General features: G+C 43.7%; 2 protein-coding genes across 2 annotated transcripts in view; one reads left to right on the top strand and one right to left on the bottom strand.

Annotated features, from left to right (window-relative positions):
- Window positions 1-10,356: 10,356 nt before the first annotated feature.
- On the bottom strand, window positions 10,357-20,677 carry LOC119421233 (excitatory amino acid transporter 3-like). The gene is made up of 12 exons (XM_037688610.1): window positions 20,566-20,677; window positions 20,362-20,499; window positions 18,129-18,221; window positions 16,180-16,294; window positions 16,027-16,069; window positions 15,634-15,815; window positions 15,351-15,458; window positions 13,074-13,196; window positions 12,806-13,000; window positions 12,589-12,723; window positions 10,935-11,051; window positions 10,357-10,657 (listed from the first exon to the last, which is right to left on the bottom strand). The coding sequence occupies exons 1-12, from the start codon at window positions 20,675-20,677 to the stop codon at window positions 10,357-10,359; spliced, it is 1,662 nt and encodes a 553-aa protein (XP_037544538.1).
- Window positions 20,678-25,717: 5,040 nt separating this feature from the next.
- The window catches only part of LOC119421873 (rho GTPase-activating protein 23), an 85,988-nt gene continuing 85,386 nt past the window's right edge, over window positions 25,718-26,319 (top strand). Inside the window, exon 1 of the mRNA XM_037689237.1 lies at window positions 25,718-26,166. Coding sequence (XP_037545165.1) covers window positions 26,158-26,166 — 9 coding nt within the window. The 5' untranslated portion in view covers window positions 25,718-26,157. The remainder of the gene's footprint in view (window positions 26,167-26,319) is intronic.

Genomic DNA, 26,319 nt, shown 5'->3' with positions numbered 1-26,319 from the left:
GGGGGCTGGTTGTTTAGTGCCCCCACTCAAGTACCAGCCAACTGGACAGATTTCTACCAAACCACCACTTTCATGGTTGTTTTGTTTTGTTTGCTGGTGAAGCTTCTCAGTCATCCAGGTCACGATCAACCCAAAAAGAAAAGGTTTCAAAGCAAAAGCAGCTGGACTTTTATTCTGAAGCTTCAGACTCCGCTTCAGAATAAAAGTCCAGCTGTTTTTAGTTTTTTTTTTAACCTTTTTATTTTTGGATTGTTCTGGTTTTTGTGGAATGTCTGGTTGTACTCATTTGTGGAAAGTAATTAAAACAAGTTGACCCATCTCCATCTTCAGCTGCTTATCCGTGGTCGGGTCGCAGCGGCAACAGGTCCAGGAGAGAAACCCAGACCTCCCTCTCCCCAGCAACACCACCCAGCTCCTCCTGGGGGAGGCCAGAGAGGATATATAATCCCTCCAGCAAGTTCTGGATTGGCCCCAGGGCCCCTTCCCAATAGGACGTGCCCAGAAAACCTCCAAAAGAGGCGCCCTCATCAGATGTCTGAACCACCTCAACTGACTCCTTTTGATGCAGAGGAGCAGCAGCTCTACTCCTGCCTCCCCCCCGGATGATGGAGTCCCTCAGCCCGTCTCTAAGGCTGAGCTGGGCCACCCCATGAAGGAAGCTCATTTCAGAACCTCGTATCCAAGATCTCGTTCTTCTGGTCTTGATCCAAACCTCATGAGGGTTGGAATGTAGACGGAGAGACTTTTAACTCAACTCTGTCTTCACCAGGACTGACCGAAGCAACGCCCTCATTACTGAGGACGAGGCCCAGACCCGTCAATCCATCTGCTTCATCCTACCATCACCCAGGAACAAGACCAGATATTCAAACTCCTCCACGAGTAGACCATATAGAAGAGATTAAAGGTGTATTCTAACAATATTACAAACGTGAAAATAGATCCTTTTGTTGGTTCTTTAAGATTAAAACATCGTCAATAAAAGCCAATTTTATTTTAAATCTGACCTTCTTGGGTAGCTGGTCTCTTATTAAAGCCAGGTCTTTACTTATTTTGTTTTATACAAGAATAACTTGCTGCAGGTTGCTGATCATCGTTTTTTAATTATTCCTTCGCCATGTTGACAAATGCACCGGTACATTCTGGTGGATTTGGAAGAGCAATCACACGGTCAGAAAGTTGAACAAACAAATCATGGTCCGGGCTAACGATGCGTTAGCTGAACAGAAACATTTGTTGCATTTTAAACACGTTTTAGTGAAAACTTGCGACATTATGAGCTCATTCTGGTCCTGAAATGAGGGGAAGCTGTGCACACGCTGCCTTTAGAAACTTATAAATGTGCTGAATTCTCTTTGTGGCACTTTGTAACAGGAACTAATCCCATTTGTTTATAAACCAAGTTCACATGGTGGGTGTGGTGGCTCAGAGGTCAGTGTCCTGGTCTCATAATGCTGAGGCGGCAGGTTCGAGACCAGGTTGGGTCAGAAAGGGCGTCAGGGATAAAGCGATTGCCCAAAATGTCACGTGTTCGCTCGCTTTGGCGACCCCTGCAGAAGGAAGCTGTTGAAAGAAAACCATCATGAAATGGATCATGAAGCAGCTCCACGCACCTGAACGACCTCCTGCAGCAGAAACACCAAAGATCTGCTGAACGTCCCCCTCATCAGATTAAACTGAAAAATACTCAGGTTTGTGTCATTTTTGCTCTCGGTTACGCGGAGCTGCAGGCCGACGCTTCTTAAAGTCTGATGAAATCTAACCTGGAGTTTCAAGTCAAACTGATGTGTTAATCTGAATAAAACACTTAATCTGTGTTTCTTGGCTCATCCTCACTCTGATGTTCAATCTGTTGCCTCGTTCCTTCTTTTCTTTATAGTTTTTATTTTTATTTGTACCCGTTTTTGTGACGTGTCCACCAGGGTTGCCATGACTCTCACTTCACCATTCTTCCTGCTGCTGAAATGTCATTTCCTTTAAGCATCAAGCTGCTTCCTGAGCCTTTTCTCTTCTGCTAACACGCCCCACCTTTCAGCTGCAGAGGAAGGGGGGAGACCCCTGGTGGATGGAAAATGAGCTGCGCACGGCAGCGTCTTTTCATCCTTACTCCTTTTTTGTTTCAGATTAAATACCACGAGGAGTTTGAGAAGAAGAAGGTGGGAGGAGAGGTTCCTCTTCAGCCGAGCTCCCTCAACCAAGGTACTTGACCCCCTCACACACAGCCCGAGACGATCATCTAGGACCTTAAGGTGTGTTGTTGAATCCTTTAACTTTTAGTCCACAAGATTCAGGAGCAGTGAGGTAATAAATAAAAATAGTTCCAACTGTAAGCATCGGGGCCTAAATGGAAAAGTTCTGCTGTGATGAGTCAACCAGCGGTTTGTATGGTACTTGATTGATTTGCAACTTTGTACAGAGAGCCGTTGTTTGATTGCGCAACAGGGAAGTTACCAGCTGTTCGTAGTAAAACTATGAAAGCAGAAATGGAGCGCGTCGCACATTCCAGCATAGATTCTGATTTGACTTCTAAAGTTGTGCATCTTTCCTTCCTCTTCCTTCATCAGGAGCTTACCAGCCTCCTGCAGCCTCTCAGAACTACCACTATGAGTCCGCTCCAGAGCCGGCGCGCCAGGCGGCTGCTGCCCCACCTCCCAGTGCTGGGGTAAGTAGGCTGGGGGTCTTCAGGTGCCTCTTGTATCAATATGCATGATTGTTCATGCATATTGATTATCTTTAAACTTCAATAAACACTGATTTAGTTGTTTTTGTTTGCAATAATTTGTCAAAACTCTTAATAATCGCAGGCTGCTGAGCAACAGTTAGCACCAGTGCTAACTTTTAATTGAAAATGCCATAGAAAAGCTAACTAGATTAGCATTTTGTTTATCACTGAACATATACACAAATCAAAAGTTTAAAAAACGTCATTGCGTCAACAATACTTCAGCTACTATTTACAGGGTTTAATGAAAAACGTGTGAAAATACGTAAAACACAAAGTTTTACTTCGATGAGTTTCTACTACAGGAAGCTACGGTAAGTCGGTAGGGACAAACAGCACTGCAGCTACTCTGCCGACTCCTGAAGTGGCAGCACAGGTTACTGTTCAAAAAACGAATGTTTTACATTTGATAATCGGTTCGGTCTCTTCCACGTTCATCCTGTGGTCCCAGTTTGAGTTAACAAAACTATTTTAAAGATTTTGTTTTATGTTTGAACTTTGAGTAAAAATTAATACAATAGTCCCTCGTTTATCGCAGGGGATCCGTACCCCCCAAGCCCTGTGATAAGTTAAAAACCACCAAGTAGGAATAGTGGTACAAGTACTAAGTACCGGTAGTAGTTTATTTTAGTGTGTGTGTGTATATATATAAGAGCACATAATAATGTCATGATTTCAGCTCTCTGCCTCCTCTGTTCTTTGCCATCTGCAAGCGCTCTTGGCCACGCCCACTTCTCAGCTCTGCACCGAGATCAGCTGATCAGCTGCAGCAGGAAGTTTATCCTGCAGTGTGGTGTGCGCAAAGGTGCAGCAGGTGCTAAATAATTTACAATAATTAATGTTAAATAAAAATTCCATGCCCATCGTGCGGCTCATCCATCAATCAGCCAATTGTGTGTCATGTCCACTCTTATTTTGAAAAACCGCGATAGAGCGAGTCCGCGATAAACGAACGGTGAAGTAGCGAGGGACTACCGTGTTGTGAAGGTTGAGAAGTTAATTTATTTTTTGCTTTTATTGCACTTTAATGTCGATTGTACACCACAATTAGCTCATTAGACATGAGGACAGAAGCAAAATAAGTAAATAAAACACAATTCATTCAACCTTTATTTATGCAGGTTAGTCTCGCTGAGTCTGAAGAAGTCTTTTGGATAAAAGACGAAACATTTCAAGAAGAAGAATCCGTCCAGAGGACCTGACTTACCCTCGGCTCTTAGTCTCTTGGCTGTGATCTCAGTAACTCACAAAACGACGTGAAATAACTTCATCTTGCGAGCTTCGCTGTTTGTTTGTTGTTCGGCTGAAAATGATCAAATGTTCTATTGTAAAATTGTTTAGACTGAAAAGTAAACGTTCTTTTTTCCACCTCTCTGGGAAACTTAGACTGCTTTAAGGCTCTTCTTCAGATGAGCTCACTGCGTGTTGCCCATCTCTTTGAGGCACCTCGTAAGGGGAGAATCGAGCCGCTCGGCTTGTTCCAAACGCTGTTCTGGTTGACTTGTCTGTTCTGGAAACTAACTGGGTTCTTGTGGTCGACAGAAACGGTACCGGGCCGTGTACGACTACGCCGCCGCCGATGACGACGAGGTGTCCTTCATGGACGGAGACGTGATCTTAGACGTGCAGCAGATCGACGAGGGCTGGATGTACGGCCGCGTGGAGCGCACCGGCCAGCAGGGCATGCTGCCCGCCAACTACGTGGAGGCCATCTGAGTCGGAGGGAACGTAAAAGAGGACGAGGAGGAAAGGAAGGGAAAGAAGGAAAGGAAAAGCCCAGTGCCATCTCATCTTAATGCCGCTTTCTCTTAATTTAATTCTTTAATCTGTCCTGTGTGACCCTGAATCTTCTCCCCTCTGCATCCCCGCTCTGCTCTCACCGGTCACCGACCGCAGACGGACACTTTCCGCCTGTCCCGTCTGCTTCTCTGTCCGTCTGTCTGTGCCGACGTCTGTTTCCTGTCTGTCCGCCGCCCTGACTCCACGCTCGTTCAAATGGAAATGGAAAGTGTTAAAGCTCGCAGCTGGAAGTCTGGGGGGGGCCGCATCACACGGCTTCATCATAGCTTTAGCACGAAAATAAAATTTTAAAATGTACAAAATAATTCCTCACAAGCCAGTCGAGAGTGCAGACGTGGTTCTGTGGAGACGATCCACATTTCGTTCTGTCCTGCAGCTTGATGTTTGACCAGACTGGAAACGCAGTGTTGAGTCTCAGTTCATGAGAAATGAGCTGAAACCTTTTTATTTCCTCTTTGTGCGTTCCTTTAACCTCGTTTGCACCGGTCAGGACAGAATCTTTAATGTATTGACACATATCGCCTTCGTCTGCACAAGTTTTCATGCTCGTGTTCAGCACTGCCTTGTGGGTAATGTGAAACTGGAAGCCTGACTGCAGAGCACCTCCTGCAGGAGGGATCAGGGACCGGTTAGGAGACGCGACGAGTCTTACCTACGATGGCGCCACCTCAGTTAGTGCTCGTACTGTACGTGTTCTTTTTGTTTTTCCTGCGTTTGCAACTTTAATGCCCCTCCAGTCTTAAATGATCAATTTTAAAGGTACTCCTCACTAAGTATAACGTTAAAAAAAACATTCTGCTGATCTTCATCAAACGGAGCCGATTGAAAGAGTTCGCTCCGGTAGTTTCACAGATATGCAATTCTGATGTGCGGGTGTGCACTCGATGTAAACGAAGCGCTTTGCTGAATCGGCTGAAAGCTCGAGTCGCGTTGGTTGACCTGCGTTAGGCTGTGTAGATAAACAAGTACGGCCGAATCAGACGAGCGTAGGGTCCAGGAGACATTCGAGTGGAAATTTATCACGACTTCGCAGCGAGAACCTTTTAAAGTGTTTAGAAAAACTTGTCGAGTTCCTTCCCGTCTATTAAAACGACTCGCGGAGAGAAAGCCGAGCGCAGCTCTGTGCCGTGAACCCTTTCGTTTTAAACTCCTTCCACTGTTTTTGTGTGAAAACATTCCATTAGTTTTTCCATTTTAACGTGAGAGAAACTGTTGAACATGTCCCTGTGGTAGATGTTTATCATGCTGTTCTTGTTTTGCTTTCTTTTTTTCAATGTGATGAATAAACTGCTCCGTTTTTTTGGAAACCCAGGACAACAGAATTTCTGTCAGAAGAGTTTAATGTCGAAACGGCTCGGACTGATATTAATCTAAGCTGCCAGCTCAGTCCCAAACATGATCATCGGTCTGTAAAATAACTAACGAGGCAAATTAACGAGCGGTAGTCGGCTCATTAACTTAATTTATCTTTTTTTTTTGGGTGTAATTTTAAACAAACAAAAAAAAAAGGCTGCCACTTCAAAAACGTGATTTTTGTGGCTTTTAACAACATTTAAGACCAATGTTTGTTTCTCAGTGATGTAAATAAAATCCCCCTGACCAGACACCTCATTCTCGTGATGCACTGCCACAGATATGAGCCGTAAGGGGCGGGGCTTTTTAGTTTGGGGGAGGGGCCAAAATTTTCAGCTTAATCAGCTTAAAGGTATTTATTGTGAACTATGAAATCAAGCTGATAAAGATGAACTATAAGAAATGGAGGAGTTTGAAAAGGTTCACTCCGGTAAACTGAAATGTGGGTCCGCACTCGATGTAAACAAAACACTTGATACTTAAATCTGAGCATTAATGCACCAAAAAGACACATCAAAATCGTCAGTTTCATCCCAAAAGCTTTTTTCAGTCACTTCCCTGTAAACGTGGGAAAACATTTAGATTTTTAATCTTTAAGATTTTTTTTTAAATGGATTTCACGGCCTTGCAGTAAGTACCTTTAAGTAAGGCTCTCGATGTGTCGCTGGATGAAGCTGTGTAGTTGTAAATGATTCATAAAGGTGAAGCGACTCGCCTGCAGGTGAAAGTGGTTTGTAGTTTTTAATGAATGTGGGGACGTTGGAAAGTACACCTTGATGCAAGTTGTCCGTGATAAATATCCTTAAAACTATTTAATGCAACTCTGCAGATGATTCGAGACGAAACGAAGATTTGTTAATCTGTAATTTAAAGTTACACCGGCAGCTTCCATCTCTTTACTGAGCGCATTAAATCCAGCTTTCTTTTATCCTAAAGGTTTGAGTTCAGATGAAATGGGAAGAAAAAAAAAATGGGCAAACGGCGGTCGGTGGATTTACAAAGATGATGTCAGTGGGCGGGGCCAGGGAGACGGGGGACAGATGCTCTCCGTCTCCCAGCCCTGAGGTGGGGCGAGTCGTTCGTCTGACCTGGATATTCGTCGGGAGTTGACCTCTTTGCGCCAAACGCCGCTCCTCGGCTCAGACGTGACTACTGAGCGCCGTCTCGCAGCCTCCTTCCCCTCCCGTCTCCTCCCCGCTTCAGTCCCTCTCCTCCCTCCATCCCCTGCTTCTCTCATCCCGTAGACGTCGCAGAGCGAAACCATATAACCCACACTTGCAGGTTTAGCACTCGGACCAGATCTGTGCATTCCATATTATAAAATGTCCTTTGTTTTTGATATAATTTTATTTTTTAAATAAAAAAATAAAGATATGCATATTGTCATACGCATGTATTCAAAAGTCAGAATACATTCTCAGACTGAGGACCTGATATCATCTCCTGTTGCCCTTTTACAGCACTTCAAACTGTACTTATGATCCTGCAGAATCAATAAAATGTTTTTTGTTTTTTTTCTCAGACAACCGCTCGTCTCGTCTTCATTTACAGAATTGTTGCGTCACACTCTTAAAACCCGTCGAATCACTTGTTTGGCAGCTTTCACAAACAAACCAGCATGAAGTTACTCAACATTGACGCAGTTCAGACAGAAACATGGTCAATATGATATAAAAGTTATAAATGCATTAAGCCCTTTATTTATGGTAAATAAAATGAAGCGACTTCAAGTAAATTTCTACTCAACATTTGACGTCTTATCTAAATAATTTAGCTGTTTTTTGTGTTACCACAGTTTTTCATAGAACCGCAGGATCAGTTAAAGTATTTATTTATCTGCCCATCACGCATAGCACCGCATCCTCTGACCTTGGAAAGCACAAGGTCGTTTATATTTCAGTTTTACAGACGTAGAGCTAAAATTTGGTGTAGTAGTAGCTGAGACTGATCCAAAACACGCACTCTGAGCTCTTATCGTTCGCACAAAGGTTTAGTTTAAAACGTGTCCATTAATTCTTTGGCGTCAACTCCGTTAGCAGGTGGGCAGATTTTAATAAAACTTCCAGGAATAGGACCAACTTTTGGAGTCGATCCAATTCAAGATGGCCGTCACAAACCTTACTTTCTGAGTTCCATTAGAATTTGTCCAGTGCTTCAGGAAATATTTTGCTAACGTAAACATTAATGTGAAGATCCTAGGCAAAGTGTAGAACTCGCCGTGTTGTGAATGACTCTCGGCTACTACCACACCAGACTTTAGCTCAATATGACATTGGCAGAGACATTTTTATGTTTCTTGGTCTGTTAGCTGTGGCGGCCATCTTGAATTGGGTTAATCCATCGGGTATATTAGTTCCTGGAAGTTGCAATACAATTTGTTCATTGGTGGACTGGATATTTTACTAACATCCATTGTTGGTAGGAAAGTTTAAAAACAAAAGATCCCAGAAGTCATTTGATTTTCAGATGAGTAAATTGTTTTGCACTAAACTGTAGCTCAGCTTCTGTAAAATTAAATAAATTGAAGCGAATTAAATATCGCGACCATCTTGAAATTGTCTCAAAACTTAAAAATTCAGTTTCAAGGCAGAAACGTCAGTTTCGGTTTAAATCGTAAGTGGGCGGGGCCTCGAGCCGAGTTCCACCCGAACGCTTCCGATCAGCTCCGATCCCTCGCAGCTGCTGTTTGTGCTGCGCATCCTCCTGTCGACTGGGTCCAGCGCCTCCATCATGGTGGACATTCTGGTGTTGATGTTTTTCGCCGTCATGGGCCTCGTCTTCCTCTCCTACATCATCTACATGTTGTGATGAAGAGGCGTTTGGCTCGGCGGCCGCCGTGCATCATGGGACGGGATCCATCATCGTGGACTTGAGGTAAAACGCTGCTCGTTTCGTGGACCAGTCCAGTTTGTAACATCCGTATTTACGCATCTGAAGACTTCCGTTTAGTTTTAACCGACAAACCGTGAACGCGTCGTGTGTTTCAGAGAGAAGAACCTGGTCCAGGCCATGATGCTTCTCCTGCAGCTCGGATGGGACCTGAGGAGTCCAGAGGACAAATGGGCGTCCTCTTCATCACTTTCGTCATTTCCCCCACTCTGATCTGGTCACTACACCTTCCTGCAGTTTGGTTTCTGGTTGGGAGGTGGAGCAGTGGGTAGGCTCGAACCCCGTCCTAACCATTTCGCTTTTTAATTAGTTTTTAATTCAGGTGGACACAACAATCCACGTGCAACCCCCCCCCCCCCCCCCTTCACATTTCAGTGACATGGAATAGTGAGCCAGGACAAAGTCCTCATCACAAGATGACCCTCTTTGTTTGCTGACCTACATGTTTCTTTGAGTGGTGAAGTTTTCACAAGTGGTTTTGCTTCATAAATGTCAAGTTCTCAGCTGAAATGACACGTTGGTCAATAAAGACGGTTCCTGTTACACAGACTTGCTGTTTCTTCGACTCTGTTGGGAATCGATGAGCTCGATCGGTGCTGATGACCCCGCTGTGTCAACCTTTATTTACTGAGTCACGACTCATTTTCAAGAGACCTGTTTTTAAAAATAAATAAAAAAAAAGACACAGACGAGACGCAGCAATAAACAACCATAAAAGGCATATAAAATAAAAAGTAAATAGAAGTGGCGATAAGCCAAAATAAAAACAAGCTACATTATGAAACTCAAATTAAAACAGGAACACGTCTGCGTGGATTTTTGCCATGAACAGATGTTTAAATCCCTTGGAGGTCGAGAGCTTCAGGTGTTCTTGTAAGATGTTCCAGGAAACGGGAGCGGAGTAGAAGAAGGCCCTTTTGCCAAATTCAGTCTGCACTGAGAGGACGCTGCAGGTAATGATGTCCTGAGAGCGCACGCTGTAGCTGCACTCACGCAGAGACATGAAGGAGATGTATGAAGGCAGCAGACCAAGAAGTGATTTAAAGATGGAAATGTACCAGTGGCAGAGTCTGTGAAGTTGATAACGAGTGATTTAAGACGATAAAGTGAGTAGATGTGAGCCGCACTGTCCTCTTGTTAAATAATAAAGTCTTTCTTAAAAACATTTACGACAGCTTTACAAAGGTTTCTTCGTGTTTTCCATCCTCGAGTCAAAAGTTTCATTTCATGTGACGTGCTCCTGCAGGTGGTGCCGTTGGACCATAAACATCTGGAAAACCCTGCAGCTAAAACTGAGGCCCAGTCCAGCTGATCCAGCTGTGGTTTCTGTTGAACAGGTGATGAAAGCTGCAGGTTGATAACGTGAAACGCTTTGTTTTCTCTAGTTAACAGGAAGTTTGAGTCTGTTTTTATTGTCTTTTAAACGTGTTGCATCACAACTGTTGTATCGGTTGTACAAACTAGACCCAGACACAACGGTCCTTTAATTTTTTTGTCTTTATTTTATTGTGTTGCCTCTAAACTTGTGTTATTTTGTTATAAAATGAAGCCAAAGAGAAAGTCGGACAGATTCAAATAAAGGATTCCAACAGCTAGAGCCAAGATGAAGCGCTGGGCCAGATTTCCTCCATAGAATAAAAGATGTCCTCATCTTCTTGTCCCTCATCTTCTTGTCCCTCGACTTCTTGTCCCTCATCTTCTTGTCCCTCGACTTCTTGTCCCTCGACTTCTTGTCCCTCGTCTTCTTGTCCCTCGACTTCTTGTCCCTCGACTTCTTGTCCCTCGACTTCTTGTCCCTCGACTTCTTGTCCCTCGACTTCTTGTCCCTCATCTTCTTGTCCCTCGACTTCTTGTCCCTCGACTTCTTGTCCCTCGACCTCCTCGCCTCCCATGCTGTGAAGACGGAGCGCAACACACCAGGTGAAGCAGCAAAACATTTTATAATCCCTGTTTATAACTTGGTTTGAACAGCTCGCTTAGATAAAAGTCACTTTTTCTTTATGCCTGGAGAAGATTTTTGTCATGAAATAACTAAACGCTGAACTCCTGAGCAAACGTTTTCAAACACGACTTTAGAGTTTTGAAAACCTGAACGTTTGGTATTCTCCAGAGACCGAACGTTTCAAAGAAACGCACACGCGTTACGACTTTAGAGCTTCCAGAGTGGCACCTTGCTCTCGCCGGCTCTCGGCGGTCCATTTCTTCCAGTTCTCGTTTTGAAATGATGTGGATGAGAGCGACGCCGATGCAGTTTCCCAGCACGTTCACGACGGTGTTGCAGCGGTCCCTAAAAAAAAACAAACCACATAAACTAATAAACAAAATAAATAATTAAAAAAAACAACAACTTGAAAGTGTTTTGTTGTCACATCAGAAGAGACTTTTACAGATCTGGACAGTCCGGTCTCAGAATGTCTCGCTTCAACCTCAGACTCGATTCTGATCCGTCTCGGTAGTTTTCGTTTTGCTGAATCGTTGGTGTGAACAGGTCGTCGCAGCACGGCCGCCTGAAACTCACCACCAGTGGGTAAAAAGGTGAGAAGTCACAAAACACTCGTCATCCTTTTCCACCGCAGCCTGTCGTCGTGCTGTGTTTTCAGTCCTGCTCCCTCGTGTAATCGGTCTCCTGCACTCGTCTCGTTAGTTTTTCTGTATTTAGTTCTGTTTCCTCGTGTGATCAATAGATGCACGTTTTGCTGCCTCGCCAGCCTCATTTGTTTTAAGAATAAACTATTTATTATATTCCAGGGTCTCTGTGGGAGAACTGTCATTTCTAACCCGGGTCATTCGGGCCGAGCTGTAATAATGTGTTGGATGGGCGAGCCGGGTCGGGCTTTTGATTGCGTCAGCGCACGCGCACGGCTGGCGATCTAATTATATGGCAACATGGCTTGCCATACAATCACCAGCCATACACAGCCATTTGACCGCAGGTTGATCGGCCTTGAAAGAGGTCAAATAATCAAATAAAGTTCAGTTAATCTTCAGATGGGACTATACAGCCGGGAAGTGATCCATCAAAGCCCAAATGGACGCTCATTCAGCCGCTGCGCTCAGCAGACGTGCGCGGCCGACGACTCAAACAGGTGAGATCCCAAAGCAGACATGTCAGAGCGTGGTCCGTGTCTGAATAATGCAGAATGCAGCAGAAGCAGGGACTTAATGCTTTTGACAGCCATGAAAGGACAAACACCCCCTCAGCCATGTGCGTCCACCGACCATTAATAACTATACAAGCAGTAAAAGCTTAATTAAAAGTGTCTGGGGGGGGGGGGTTTGAGTTTGGACCTGTGATTACTGTTAATTCGACGGGTCCGGGTGGGTTCGGAAATGTTGGCTACAGGACGGGGTCGGGTCGGATCTGAATGTTTTGGGTCAGAATGCAACTGTGGTCCGCCGGCGCCTGGGTCAAGTCTAGAGCAACGAATGTGACATGGCCGAGTCGAGGCCACCTTCGCTCATTTGGTCTAGAGCTCCTTCTGAACTCTGTCGTCAGCCAACAAGCACGGAAACGTCTGCACCTCCACACATGATGCACATATTTTTAAAGTAAACTAGAAAAACAAGCGTCGTGGGGTTTTAATAAAGACGGGTCTGATTTTTGTAAAGGAAACGTTCTCATGGTTGACGTCTCTCTGTGGTCAACCAGTGGCCCCAAGTCTGCTGACGCCAAGTCTTCAGCTCGACTCAGAACTTCAGCTGAGGAAAGAGCCGAGCTGGAAGTGGGTGGGGTCAGCCAATGCAAAGACCAAAGTTGCGCCGAGTCGACCCGAGTGAGGCTGACTCGAAGCATAGGAAAACGAGCGCCGTGATTTAAACCTTACAGCAGCCACTCCACCACCACCAGGAGGGAGGCTTCTTTCACAGGCAGACCCACGGCGGTCAGGACGAAGAGCGTCGTCACGGCTCCGGTCGCTGGGATCCCTGCGGCGCCGATGCTGGTAACCGTTGCCGTCACGCTGCACAGAAAACAGACGACACCCGTAACGTTCCCCGCGCCTTCACGCACACAGGTTTCACTGCCGTAAGTCTGCGTCTGACCCGATGGTGATTATCTGGGACAAGTTCAGGCGGATGCTGTTGAACTGCGCGATGAAAACGGCGGCGACCGCCTCGTACAGGGCGGTTCCGTCCATGTTGACGTTGGTGCCGATCGGCAGCATGAAGCGGGCGATCCTGTGGTCGATCTTGTTCCTCTCCAAGCAGCAGCGTAAAGTGAGCGGGAACGTGGCAGAACTTGGGAAAAGCGCATCGTCAAAACACAAAATAAAACCTTTGGACTCGTGAACTCTGATGCTGATGAAGTTACCTGGAGGAGATGAGGACCGCCGTCAGCAGCGCAGGAGACACCCCACGGATGATTTTGAAGGGGTTACGCCTCACGCACACGAGGTAGATCAGTGGCAGGACTACTACTGAATGAACAATGAGCCTGAAACACACATTTACACGTTGGTGAAAACAGCTGGATATGATCCCTGACAAAGAAATACAATTTGGAGAATGTCTGTAAGAGATTTAACCCTTTCACTAAACAATTACTGTATTTTATGGCCTATAAGTCAAGTTTTTTTTTTGCATAATTTGCATGCCTTGCAATTTATATACAGAAGTGACATATTTATGGATTCCCCCCATAAATATAAACCAACGTTTGGATGAGATACGACCGCTTTCATTCATTCTGACTGGAAATATTTACCCTTACCATGTTCAGCTGCTAGATGGCACTCGAGTAGTATGGCATGCCGTTGTGTCACGTAATAGGTAAAAGTGGCTATTAATGACACAATCGGCTTGCCATATCCTGCCACCATTGTCCAGCTCGCATGGAGCAAACGTCACATCGGCTTCATTTCGCTTATATGACGAAGTGACATATTTATGGATTTTTCCACTTTATTAGACATTTTTGGACCGATGCGACTTATAGGGGCGGTGCAACGTGTACAGCGGAAAATATGGTAATGTAAAGAACAATGCATGCTTAGGAGCAGTCAAATCAAGAAACTTATGTTTTTATTTGATTTAGAAATAACTATTATTGCCAGATATGACTGAAAAGGTGAAACTAGCATCAAAATTAGCACCAAAAGAAGCTCAGCTCTCTCTTCACTGCAGGTGGCAACACGGACGACAGAACTTCAAATTTGTTTCTGAATGTTCGTCCATCAGACGCGACAATCTGACCGTGCTGTTAATAGTTAATCGCTCAGTAATATTCATGAACAAAGTGAGAAATTAATTATAGCTGGCTGCGTAACTAGCTACAGTTTGTGTTGTTTTGCTCTTGGCTTCAATAATTTCAGGTCTGACGTTTTGTTTTTTGTCTTTAACTTGTTCAATTTTCTTATTTTATTAAAACGCACCGCTCAATATGCCTTCGTGGACACGTACTGGACAGAAAGTCCATTTAAAAAGCGCTGATGTCCAAAAACAAACTGAAAAACCTCCAGGAAGCCTGGAGGGGGTTTAAAACCTCAGAACAATGCTGTACAATTATTTGTTTGTAATATTTTGTGGTTTCTGTCATTAAGCTTTTCAGATGCTCTTTTTGTGGTCCTCAGGTCTCTAATGGGGAAATGCAGCGGTTTCTAATGTTCATAAAAGGCCGGGAAGCTCTCAGAGAAGACAAGCTGGAAACCACGGGGCGTTTACTCATATCTTCACTTTCCAGAGAAGCTTTTTCGTAAATTACGGAGCGGTTGTTTTGCTTTGATGATGGAGCGTTGTTAGGACCATTTTAACCCCAATAATTCAGTAAACACCTAAATCTTGTGTATTGTAATAAAAATCAATACAGCGAAGTTTGGATGAAGTTGAACTGAAGATCAAACATGAAAGTGGAAGCGCATTCAGTACGTTTGACGAATATCAAGTTAAACTGCTCGACTGGATCAACTTGTGCTGTAGCTTCATTTCTTTAACTACCGTACTTGCCGCCATACACGTCGCACCGCCGTATAAGTCGCATCAGAGCAAATACTGTATGTCTAATAAACCGGAGAACAACATAAACACGTCGCTTCGCCGTATAAGTCGCATTTATTATGCGTCACCGCTGACAACCTGGAAACGTGGGCCGGTGTTGTGTCAAAAATCGTTTGGCTGCCAAATTGCGGCCGCAGGAGCGTGCACGGGAGGACTTTAACAAGAATTTAACAAGCTAGACACTTAAAAACAATTATTTGTTTGCTCGACATTATAGTAAAGGTGTCTCAGTTGAACTTTTCCTTAATAAATGCACTTTAATGTTCAAATCAGCTGCATTTGGTCTGGGTGGAGAAATGAAGCTAATTTGACATTTGCTCCAGAAGTTCTGGAGTGAGACACTTGGCCTGTATGGCAAGCCAAGTGTCTCATTAATAGCCACTTTTACCTATTAATGAGACACTTGGCTTGCCTTATAGGTCAACCGCCCTCTAGCAGCTGAAAATGGTAGCGTTCAATATTTTCCATGTCAGAATGAATGAAATTGTCAGATCTCAGCCAAAAAATTTGGTTTATAAATATGGGGAGAATAAATAAATACGTTGCGTTGCTGCACATGTCGCAGGCACAAGGCAACAAGTGAATAAAGATGTACCCAGTGATGACGACAGCCATGAATTTTCCCAGTTTCAGGATCGTTTGCCAGTCACGAACTTCAACAACGTGCTCTGCGATCATGAAGAGGACCCCAAATGGCAGGAACCTAAAGCAGAAGCCATCATAATTAATAATATGACACAACTTCCTAAAAACGGTCAACATCTATACAAACAACATAGGACTTAAATAAATCTTTTACTGCAGCTACATGAGGTTTAAAGATAAATATTCAAATTATTTTTGCCATTTGACTCCACAGCCACCACGTTCCACCTCACCAAAGAATTTTATTGACCATAGACTTGGTGACGTCATTGATGACGAGGGCAACCTCTTTTAACATGTTTGCTCGTTCTCCCATCGAGTTGAAGGTCAGTCCGCTCACAAAGGAGACGATGATGAGGCCCAGCGTGTTGACTCCACCAACAAAATGACCCTCCAGAACAACGGTGGTGTCGTTCTGAGGCAACAAAACATCAGATCACGTAGTTATCGCAACTTAAGAAGGAGGGTTCTGTCTGGGTATAAAGTAACCATTACCATAGTGGAGTTTGAACTGGAAATAACTTGAAACTCCCGCCTGTTTGTTTGGTACTGGAAAAAAAAATAAATGTTGTAAACACTGCATTTTATAGAAAGATAAAAACACCTGGACCTGGAAATTAAACAACCTGTTGGAAACAAGCCCGAAGCAGATTCTTTGGCACCATGTTCCTAGAGACAAGAAAAAAGTCCAACTGCATTCAAACAACTTATCCTGTGAAAATGAAAGAAACCAACATGTGAGGAGCTGCAGACACGACGGGATGCAGCGCAGGTCTGACCTGAACAGATCCAACAAGGCGTCAATCGTGGAAAACTCTTCATCTTCCTCAGAGTCACTTGCAACAACAGCATGCGAGCCCCACCCTGGCTTCATGATCAGCACCAGGATCAGTCCTGCAGCAAACACACACACGTTCTTACGCGATACAGAACACTGAAAAGACAAGGGAATATAAAAGCAATGACTATGTTTGTAAGACTTTAAACTCTTAAGGTTGATTTAGACTTCATTCGAAGTGCCAAAAATTGTTTCTCGCTGACGTGGCTGCATACAGAAAATACTTATTGTTGCTCTTGCAGCACTTCTGAGAACCGGTTCTGTGCACAATCGCATCAGAAGTATTGTCTCACAGGGGCGATTTCTGGCCCGAGCCTGACCCGAAATTCGGGCTGGGTCGGTCCAAAATGATGGGCGGGTCACGTTGGTCTCAAGCTTTTGATGCGGTTATACGTATCATACAGCACAAAGAAAACTAAATAAGAAAGCACAATATAAAATTGTGTTAATCTACTTGTAGAGGAGGGGGCTGTAAGTTTACTGAGGGTGAGGAAAGAAAGAAAATAGAGTGCAGAAGTTAATCAGACTGTGAAAAGACAGAGTAGTGCTGGCGCATTGCACAATTGACCATGTGGCCCCGCCCACCCTGCTTTGTTCTTATCACACATCTGAGGATTTCCATTTGACCCACAACACGCGACATAATGGAGCTGGAAGGTGTTAAGCAAAAGCTAAAAATGGAAGAACTCACTCTACAAAGGCATCACAGTGAAACCTGCTGATGTGTGTCAGGTCGGGTGCACGCTCGGGTCCGACCGGTTGAAAGAGGTAAAAAAAAAAAAGTCCAGTTGAGCTCCTGATGGATCACTGGATCATCGGCCGCGCGCGCCCTGCTCCGCACCCTGCTCTCATCTGCGGTGGAAGACGTTGCAGCACCTGAAGCTACAAAAGCCGAAGCGAGCAGCACGTTCAGTTAAAATAGACTTGTTCTATATTTTTCCAAATAATTTTGCTCTAAAAATATTTTGTTCGTCTGTTTAACAGCCCATTTTAGAGTTTTTTTTTTTAAAGCTATTCGTTTTGTATGTTAATATCCATTTGGTGACTTGTTTATAAACAAGAAATCTTATATCTTCCTTTCTTTGAAATGCATTTTTAAAATATGTCAAACTGATTTGCTTACAAAAGCAGTAACAGCTTCATTTAAATAACATGTCGGGTTTAGTTAATTAGTCGGGTCAGGTCTGGCTCGGGCCGGGTCAGATTTTTTTCGGTCCGAATGCAACGCTAGCATAGGCCAAGTATTGTGTTTGGTCAGAACTTTGTGGGTGAGATTATTCAGAAAACAGTACCTGCAGTACCTCGGTCTCCTGGAGACAAATTCACAAAATAGTGCTTCTCCTCGGTTAAAAACAGAAACGGCAGATCTTCCTCCTGCATCGCAAACTGAAAACAAACTGCCGACCGTGCCGTTTCTGTTTGTGTGTGACGTCTGCTGCAGCAGGACTTACCAGGACCTTGGTTTCTCTGAGTATAAACTGCCCATGCAAAAAAAGAAAGTCTCACAACTGCGTCAGCGAGCTCGGGTGTCTTACGTGTCGTGAAGTATAAACCAAGCTTTAGTTTTTACTGATCCAAGTCGAGACAAACCTCATGAATATACACTGAACGTCTTGCTGTCGTGTCAAAGCTAAAGGGGTTGTTCAGTTGAATCTTGACTGTGATTTGTTTTGTTGGACGCGTGTTGTCTCCAAAGTTCAGAAAAATAAAAATAGACACGTTTATGCAAATTGGTGACAGCAGAGCTCTTGCACAGAAACATTTAAAATGTCTCTTTATGCGACAAAGTTCGGGAAAACCTTTCAGACTTTAAAAAGCTTTCAGGCACATGGGATCGGGATGATGGTTGGTGCGGTACCGGCATCGAAGCCGGTCTAAACAAGCTCTCACCGACGGTCACAGCTTTCAGAGTTGTTGAGATAAAGTAAACTCCCGCTCGAACTGCGATCTTTCTGGAGGTGTTGATGCTGAGACCAGTGACTCCTGTGAAAAATACAAAACATACAATATAACGTCCTCTGCCAGAAGATGAGCAGGTTATTACAGTCATTAAACAACAAAACACTACAACATATGTTTTATTAATGTCAGTGTTTAATATAAGGAACCTTGGTGTTATGTTACCAGGACCACTTTATTCTGCCTGAACAATATCTTTAAAATTAGAAACATCTTGTCCCAAAATGATGATGAAAAACTTGATGAAAAACGGGCGGGACTTTGCATTTATCACTTCTAGACTGGTCAACTGTAATTCTTTATTATCTGCGTTATCAGCCTTCCCTCCGTGGTTCTGCACCTGCTCCCTGTTGTCATTTTGGTCAGGTGTCTCCATTCGTCTCATCGGGTCCTTTTAGTTTCTCAGCCTTCAGCGCTGCTGCAGCCGAGCATTGTCGAGCTTAACGCCATGTCCGGTTCAGCTCCGTGCCTCTTTCAGATAACTGCTCAGTTGCTGCATTTTGTTTTCTGTTTAAATAAACTTGTTAGATTTTTTTTTTTAATTGGAGCTCCTCTTGTTATATATACTGTGTTCGACACAATCCCCAAACTGAGATACTGCCGTAATTTTCGCCGTACACGTCACACCGCCATATAAGTCGCGTCTATTATGAGTCACCGCTGACGCGACGCATTTGTTACGCGTCACCACTGACCACCCGGAAATGTGAGCCGGTGTTGTGGCAAAAATCGATTGGCTGCCAAATGGCGGCCACGGGAGCGTGCAAGGGAGAACTTCAACAAGAATTTAACAAGCTTAACACTTAAAAACAATTATTTCAATTCAATTCAAAAATACTTTATTAATCCCAGAGGGAAATTATTTGTTGTTGTAACTCGTTATCCTCATTTCATTGAGAGACGTTATAGATGCTGATGCTGTAGGCAGGAAGGATCTCTTGTAAAGGTCCATCTCACAGTGGATCCTAAGAAACTGGCTGCAGATGTCGTCCGATCCGTCCACCCAGACTCGGCTGGTCTCTCGGTTCCCCTGGACTGTAGGACCGCCTGAATGCCGGGGAGAACTCCTCCCAGAGCGATGGCCACTCCTCCCAGCAGTCTGCCGAGCTTCTCGTCGCTGCGGACAGCCAACTGTAGGTGCTGAGGGACGTTCCTGTTCTTCTGCTGTCATGAGCCGTGTTTCCTGCTAGTTCCAGGATCTCAGTGGTCAGGCACTCGAGCACAGCTGGCAGGTAGATGAGAATGCGTCCACAGAACATCCTTTTCAACCCATCTGAGATTTGGGGCTGTAGTTGATATTATTCGAGCTTTTGAGGTGTTAATCAGCTGCTGCTGGTTGTAGAAAACTGCCTTGTTGCCATGGTTACGCATCATAACAAATGTCCAAAACTAAAAGTTTCAGTAAAAATCCTTCCAGCTGCACAGCATCCGATACCAGAGGAAACAATCATCCAAACAGCATGATTTACATCCAGAAAAAGAGGAATTAAAGTTTCCAAAAGCAAAATCTCAGAATGAAAGTAGCAGAGCTGCTCCAACATGCAGACACTTGGAGCGGCACGATTCTAGAATTTTTTGTTTTGTTTTGAATTTGTTGAATTTTGAATTTGTTTTGCTCAAAATTATAGTAAAGGTGTGTCTCAGTTGAACTTTTTCTTTAATAAATGCTCTTTAATGGTCAAATCAGCTGCATTTCGCCTGGGCAGCGCGGAGAAATGCAGCTGATTTGACGTTTGCTCCAGGGGTTCCGGAGAGGAATGTACCTGTATGGCAAGCCAAGTGTCACATTAATAGCGACTTTTACCTATTAATGAGACACTTGGCTTGCCATATAACCACGGCCCTCTAGTGCCTGAAAATGGTAATGTTCAATATTTTCCATGACAGAATGAATGAAAACAGTCAGATGTCAGTCAAAAATTGGGTTATAAATATGGGGGAAAACATAAATATGTTGCTTCGCTGTATAAGTCGCAGGCATGCTGATTTATGCAAAAAACTGCGACTTATATGCAGAAAATACGGTGAATTGGACACGTTTCAAGAATGTTAAGGTAGCAATTTAACAAACAAATCCATTCACAACGTGAAACTTGCATCTTTTGCGTTACAGGAGCTTCCCGGTGACGTCCAGGTGTAATTAATCCTTACTGATCCAGCTCACCTGTGATCACGCTCGTCACGATGAGAGGAACCGTCACCAACTGCAGCATCCTCATCAGAATCTCACCTGGGAAGCCCACACGCTTTAGCTGATCCTCAGTCAGGTTGAAGTTTTTAATAACCACACCGACAACAATCCCTGCGTACAAACACAACACATCAGCTTCAGTTGAGCACACCTGTCCGATCCTGTTGAGCCACTCACCCAGAGCAACAGCTGTCAGGTTAGATAACACAAAGATGTTCTCCGCCACGCACTTCAAGAATTTCCTCCATTTATTTGAAAATGTACTAAAACTTTGCTGATTGACGTCCATTTTGTCCCAATGACTCCAAAATAAATCAGTTGTTTGTCTTCTGGCCTCCTGGTGACTGAGGATTGTTATTTTTTAAATTATGGCATTCTTCTGAAGGATGTCCGCTGCTTCTGTTGCTAAGCTATCTAATGAGAGACATTATTTAAATGATGCTTTTTAGGGCCTTAAAACAGAGTAAACCATTTTTTTTAGTTATTAAACAGTATATGTTTAATATATGACGTGTCGGTGTTAAATATTGTAAATAAAAGTGCAGTTACCTGAAATCACGGGTGTTTCTGAAGGAAGGAGTCCAGTTCCGTTAGCACCGTTAAGCGCAAGCGGAGAGTAGATCTGGGTTGCCAGATATGATAAAAAAAAAAACATGTACCATCGCTTTAAAACTGTTGATATTTTGACTAAAACCATCATATGTACGGCGTGAAGGCGAACTCTTTTCAGTTGTGGTGATGGTGGTGTGGCGAGGTGGGGTTGGGGGTGGGGTGCATGCACTTTCTCACTCAGCCCGTGGGGGGACGGTTAACAGTGCAAACTTCTTCCAGAAGGCGCACCTGGTGGGCACATGGATTTTCAGATATTTGAGTGTTTGCCTAATTTAAAACTTGTTTTCTGCTCACAGAAATATCAAAACCGTTATATATTTGGGCTTTAAAAGTATTCATAGTACTGTATAACGTACAGACCATAGATATAATTCTATGAATAGGATAAATGATCTGGCAACGTTCATTATGCGCATGCGCATTGATGCTCTACTACTAAACTTTGCCGCACATCTGGCTTGCCGGTTCACTTTGAAGAACAGTACTATATTTGTTAAAGCTCCTATATATATATTTAACGACACCACAAACTGCCAGTAAATGAGAAATATGCTCTCACTGGTGGCTTCTGTAATCTTAAAATGCGGCGGTCACGTGATCCACCAAGAAGCGCCAGTTCCCGCCTTTAAAAACAAGTTTTCTTTCAGTTTTCGACAAGCACCTGTCAAGTAAGTCTACAAATTTCTTTATTTTTTTTATTTCTCTTATAAATTAAGTTGTTGTTGTGCCCTAACCCCACTGTCTGACTGCTCTTCTTTAGAACGCTTATAGCTGTTAGCTATAGTTAGCATTGCTAACAATAGCTAACAGCTATAAGCTGTGGCTAACATGTTGCTAACTTAGCAACATGTTAGCCACTAGAGTTAGCAACATGTTAGCCACTAAAATGCTAATCAAGTTTCAAGTGAAGTATTTGTGGTTATTTTATCCGTGGGAGAGTATGTAATCTGCTTTCAGCGAACAAGACATAGCATCTGATTCAATAATAAAAAGGTAAATGATATGTTAAAATAATTACACCTTTGATTTTACTTTCGCCTTTATCCATGGTTGTATTTATTTATTCTAATTATATCATCCATCCATTTTCTTTACCCGTTTATTCCATTTTGGGTCACGGGGGACACTGGTGTCCATTATCTAGCAATCATTGTGGGAGGGGCGGGGGACACCCTGGACAGGTCTCAAGTCCATCACAGGGACACATGGAGACAAACGAGACAAACAAACATTCACTCACTCACAACTAGGGCCAATTTAAACCAGTCAGCCTAACATGCATGTTTTTGGTCTGTTGGAGGAAACCGGAGTACCTGGAGAAATGAATGGAAAGAACATGCACACTCCACCCAGAAAGGTCCCAGGCTGGGATTTGAACTGGCGACCTTCTCACCGAGAGGCTACAGCTCATCCAACTGAGCCACTATAGTAAAAATGTGCTAAAATAGATCAAATCAATACATTCAATGATGTTCATTTGTCAATCACAACGTATTTTGATTCAACTTAAAACTTACTACAACCCAGAAACACCAGTACTCTTCCATTTTTAGTGGTTTAGTAGTAGTATTTTTCAAAATGTGACTTTCAAAGGAGCCAACTTTTCTCGTAATTGCTTAAACTTGTCAAGTTTAATTTAAATGTTTTTCTTTGGCTGACTTACAGAAATCACACATCGTCCCTCAGATCGTTTGGGATTTCCACTATTCATTTAGTTAACATGTTTAATTGTATACAGTAATTTTATTGTCGTCAATGGCTGCTCAATGTTTCAATGAATTAAAGAAAAAAAAAACACGGTTAAATCGGAACGTTTTTAAAGTGCTTGGAAATATAATAAACACTAAGATATTCTGTTTGATATATAAGCAGGCAAAAACAATTTTAAAGTATTTGTTCAGAAAGTAAAGATGCAGTGAGCATATGTCAGCCACATTAGTCTAGATTTGCTTTTGTTACTCGTATATCATACTCGTATCACTCCTACGCGATGCCAAAACCTTTGAAATGGCAGCGTAGTTGCTCTCTTGAAACGGACAAAGCAAAGCGTTGAGAACATCCATCCATTATCTTTACCTGCTTCTTCCTTTTTTGGGTTGTGGGGGACACTGGTGCCTATATCCAGCTATCAAATTTGATCAATAAATGAGATCCATCTCGTACATTATTTATTATGCAGTTGTCTACATTTCATTGAGTTTAAGTTTACACATGATTTACAGTTGTACGAGAGCCATTTTATTTGGTTTTTTCCTCATGTTTTTTACGTTTTCTGCTTTAAAGAAGAAACTGTAGGAGCTAGCCTTGCTGCTAAATTGCTTATCCAAATCCAGATTTTAACTATTTTTATTTTTACTTTTGACTATTAAGGTATCGGGCTGCACAGTGGCACAGTGGTAGAGCTGCTGCCTCTTAGCGAGCAGGTTACACTGGTTCAAATCCCGGTCTGGAGACCTTTCTGAGTGGAGTTTGCATCTTCTGTTTGTGCACATGTGGGTTTTCTCCAGGTACTCCGGTTTCCTCCCACAGAACAAAAACATGGATGTTAAACTGATGGTGACTCTAAATTGTCCCTAGGTGTGAGTGAGAGAGTGAATGGTTGTTTGTCTCTATGTGTCTCTGTGATGGACTGGAGACCTGTCCAGGGCGTACCCCGCCTCTCGCACTGTGATTGCTGGACATGGGCACCAGCGACCCAGTGGATGGATGGATGTAAAGGTATCTGTAGAATTTCATTCCTTTCCAACTAAAATCATTTTTGTGTTGCTTGTGTTTTTAATTTTTGTGCTAAGCTTTGCTAGTAAGTTACAATCTGTAGTTTTTACGTTTAATTTCTTCTCAGTCAGTCTCTTCTTCCATATCTCAGCCAGATCATGTGTCATGTAAACACATTTCTTTTTAAACGTCACACTGTTCGTTCATTTTTTCTTCTCATTTCTTCCAAACACTTAAAGTCTTTCCCACATGTGACAGAACAGCTCTGGGAAATAATCTGAATTCCTTTGCTGATAGTATAATCTACTCATCTCACCGTGACAATACACCTACTGTTCAGTCTAAAAGCACTCACACATGCAGTCACCTCAGTCCGAACTGCATCTTTGGCCTCTCTGAATCAAATGACACTGCAGTAAGCTGACTCTGCGGGTGTTCATTTAGGTAAAAAAAAAAAACAACTTGGCGTTTGGCTGTTTTCCACTTTGTGTGTATTGGCTGTAGCTCTTACCTCTTTTCTCCCTGGTTCCTGATCATGTCACGGCTTTATTTTTACCCATTGAATCACGACAGGACGGGGCAGGTGCTCTTTTGTTTTCTGCCTCAGAGGCCTTGACTTTTGCTTGGAGCCATATTTTGGTCACATTCTGTGATAAATTGACATCCTTATGTGTTTATAATTACTTAAAATGGGATAACTTTAGTCCACCCATGAAGTGGTCTGACTATTTTAGAGTTGCTGGCATCAGTCCTCAAATTTCTGAGAACATTTCGTTCCCTTCAGGGTTTTGCTTCATTTTCTGGATATCTGGCCAAATGTACATCTCAGCTGGATGTTTCAGATCTATAGTTTGATGTCCAACATGTCACAGATGTGGGAAATAATCATCCGTGTTTTGAAACTCAACAGAACAAAAGAAGTCAAAGATATACTGTAGAGTGTGTTTCAAATTAAGGGATGTAGTTCTCGCCAAAGTTTTCCTCTTTGCAACATTTCTCATTTTTGCACAATTGAATAAAACGATAAGTCTTGAGCAATCAATCACTAAAACGTAACTGTGGGAGCGGATGGACAAACTTGGACCAGAACATTCTGGAGCAAAATCTGTTTTGGAAGTGATGAAAGCGTAGAATGCAGATTTTTTTCTTTAAATTTATGCTGCGTAATGATACAATGACACAATTTGTGTTGATGATAACATAGCCCTTTTCCAGCACCTGTAATCTCTTGAGACTATCGCTGACACGCCAGCGAGATTAAGTTTATAGGGGGGAGGGTGTAACAGTGAGGAATTGGGTGTAATGATATAATAAAAGTAGCAAAGGGAAAAAGCTTAGCAATAAAGCAAAAACGACAAGTAGGGACAATGAATGAAAAGAGGAAAAGTGGAGGGAGGGTGCAGCGATGGCCTTCAGAGGTGGAGTTCACGTGGGGTGGTGGTTTCTCTGTGTGCAGGCTGAGAGGGAAATGGGAGAGGATGTCTTCTTCCTGTGACCAAGAATGCCCGGGCTTGGAGGTTTCTCCTCCTCCTGCGTGAGGTTTCTATCTTTATGTCGCACGTTAATCGATCAAACCCATCTTTTGGTTTAAGCCATTGTGGATCTGATGCGCTATTGTTTCTGCACTGAGGTTAAAATAAAACAATCTGTTCCAGGCAAACGCAGGGGCGTCTGCTCTCCTCGACGACTGGACTACACGTCCCAACATGCGCCCCATACAATAGGAGGCGGGCACCATAAATCCTGCCAGCCAATGGTTTTGTGTCGGGACGTGTGGTTGGTGAGCTGCACGGCAGCTGTTGTCAATGGCAACAGAGGTTTGCAGAGAGGCACAAGCTGGACAGCTGGTAGTGGGTCCGCTCAGTCCTCTGTCAGGAGATCACATGGTCTACAGGCAGCCAATCTCAACCCTCTGCCCTCCTCTCTGCCTGGCTCCTTCTTTCTCATTTGCTCGTCCTGGTTCCCTTCAGCCGCAGCAGGAGGGGGGAGGGGAGATGACGGAGAGGAGGGAAGCGGCAACAGCGAGGGAGGGAAGAGTCTGGCTTACAGAGGGAACGGGCGAACGAGCTTGAGGACGAAAACAGAGAGCGGGAGTGTCTTCCCTCTCAGCCTGGTTATCAGGAAGGCAGGTGAGGTTTCTCCTTCAGCTGCCACCTGGACCAACAGGAGAGGAAGAGAAGATTTAGAGGAGGGCAAGAAATGCATGTTACATTGGATGCGTCAGGCTGTCACCCTCAGAAACACAAGGAGGGACAGAAGCATGCCTCAGTGGAGAGGTGCAGCAGCGGCTGCTGACTGCCAGGCTGCTTCGCCTCGGTGAGGGCAGCGCCGCTGGATCTCTGTCAGGAATACCAAACAAGGACACAAAAATAAAGAAGAGAGACAGCCGGCAATCTTATGCCATGACCGAGACCAGGAGGAGGGGGGAGGCCCGCTGAAATCATGGACCAGGTGAGGAAGGTTGGGGAGGGAACTGGAGAAGTAAAGGGGAACGCCACCTTTTCTGTGCTTTACAAAGCCACACCTCGTTGACGGGAAACGTACAGAGCTGCAGCAGCTCCATTCATAACATCCATCATCCCTTTTTTATTCCCTCCAGGCTAA

Source organism: Nematolebias whitei, chromosome 15 (assembly GCF_014905685.2).
Source record: "Nematolebias whitei isolate Nwh7 chromosome 15, NemWhi1, whole genome shotgun sequence".
Classification (NCBI taxonomy): domain Eukaryota; kingdom Metazoa; phylum Chordata; class Actinopteri; order Cyprinodontiformes; family Rivulidae; genus Nematolebias; species Nematolebias whitei.
The sequence above is the reverse complement of the archived record's forward strand: the minus strand, read 5'-3'. Positions and strand labels throughout refer to the sequence as shown.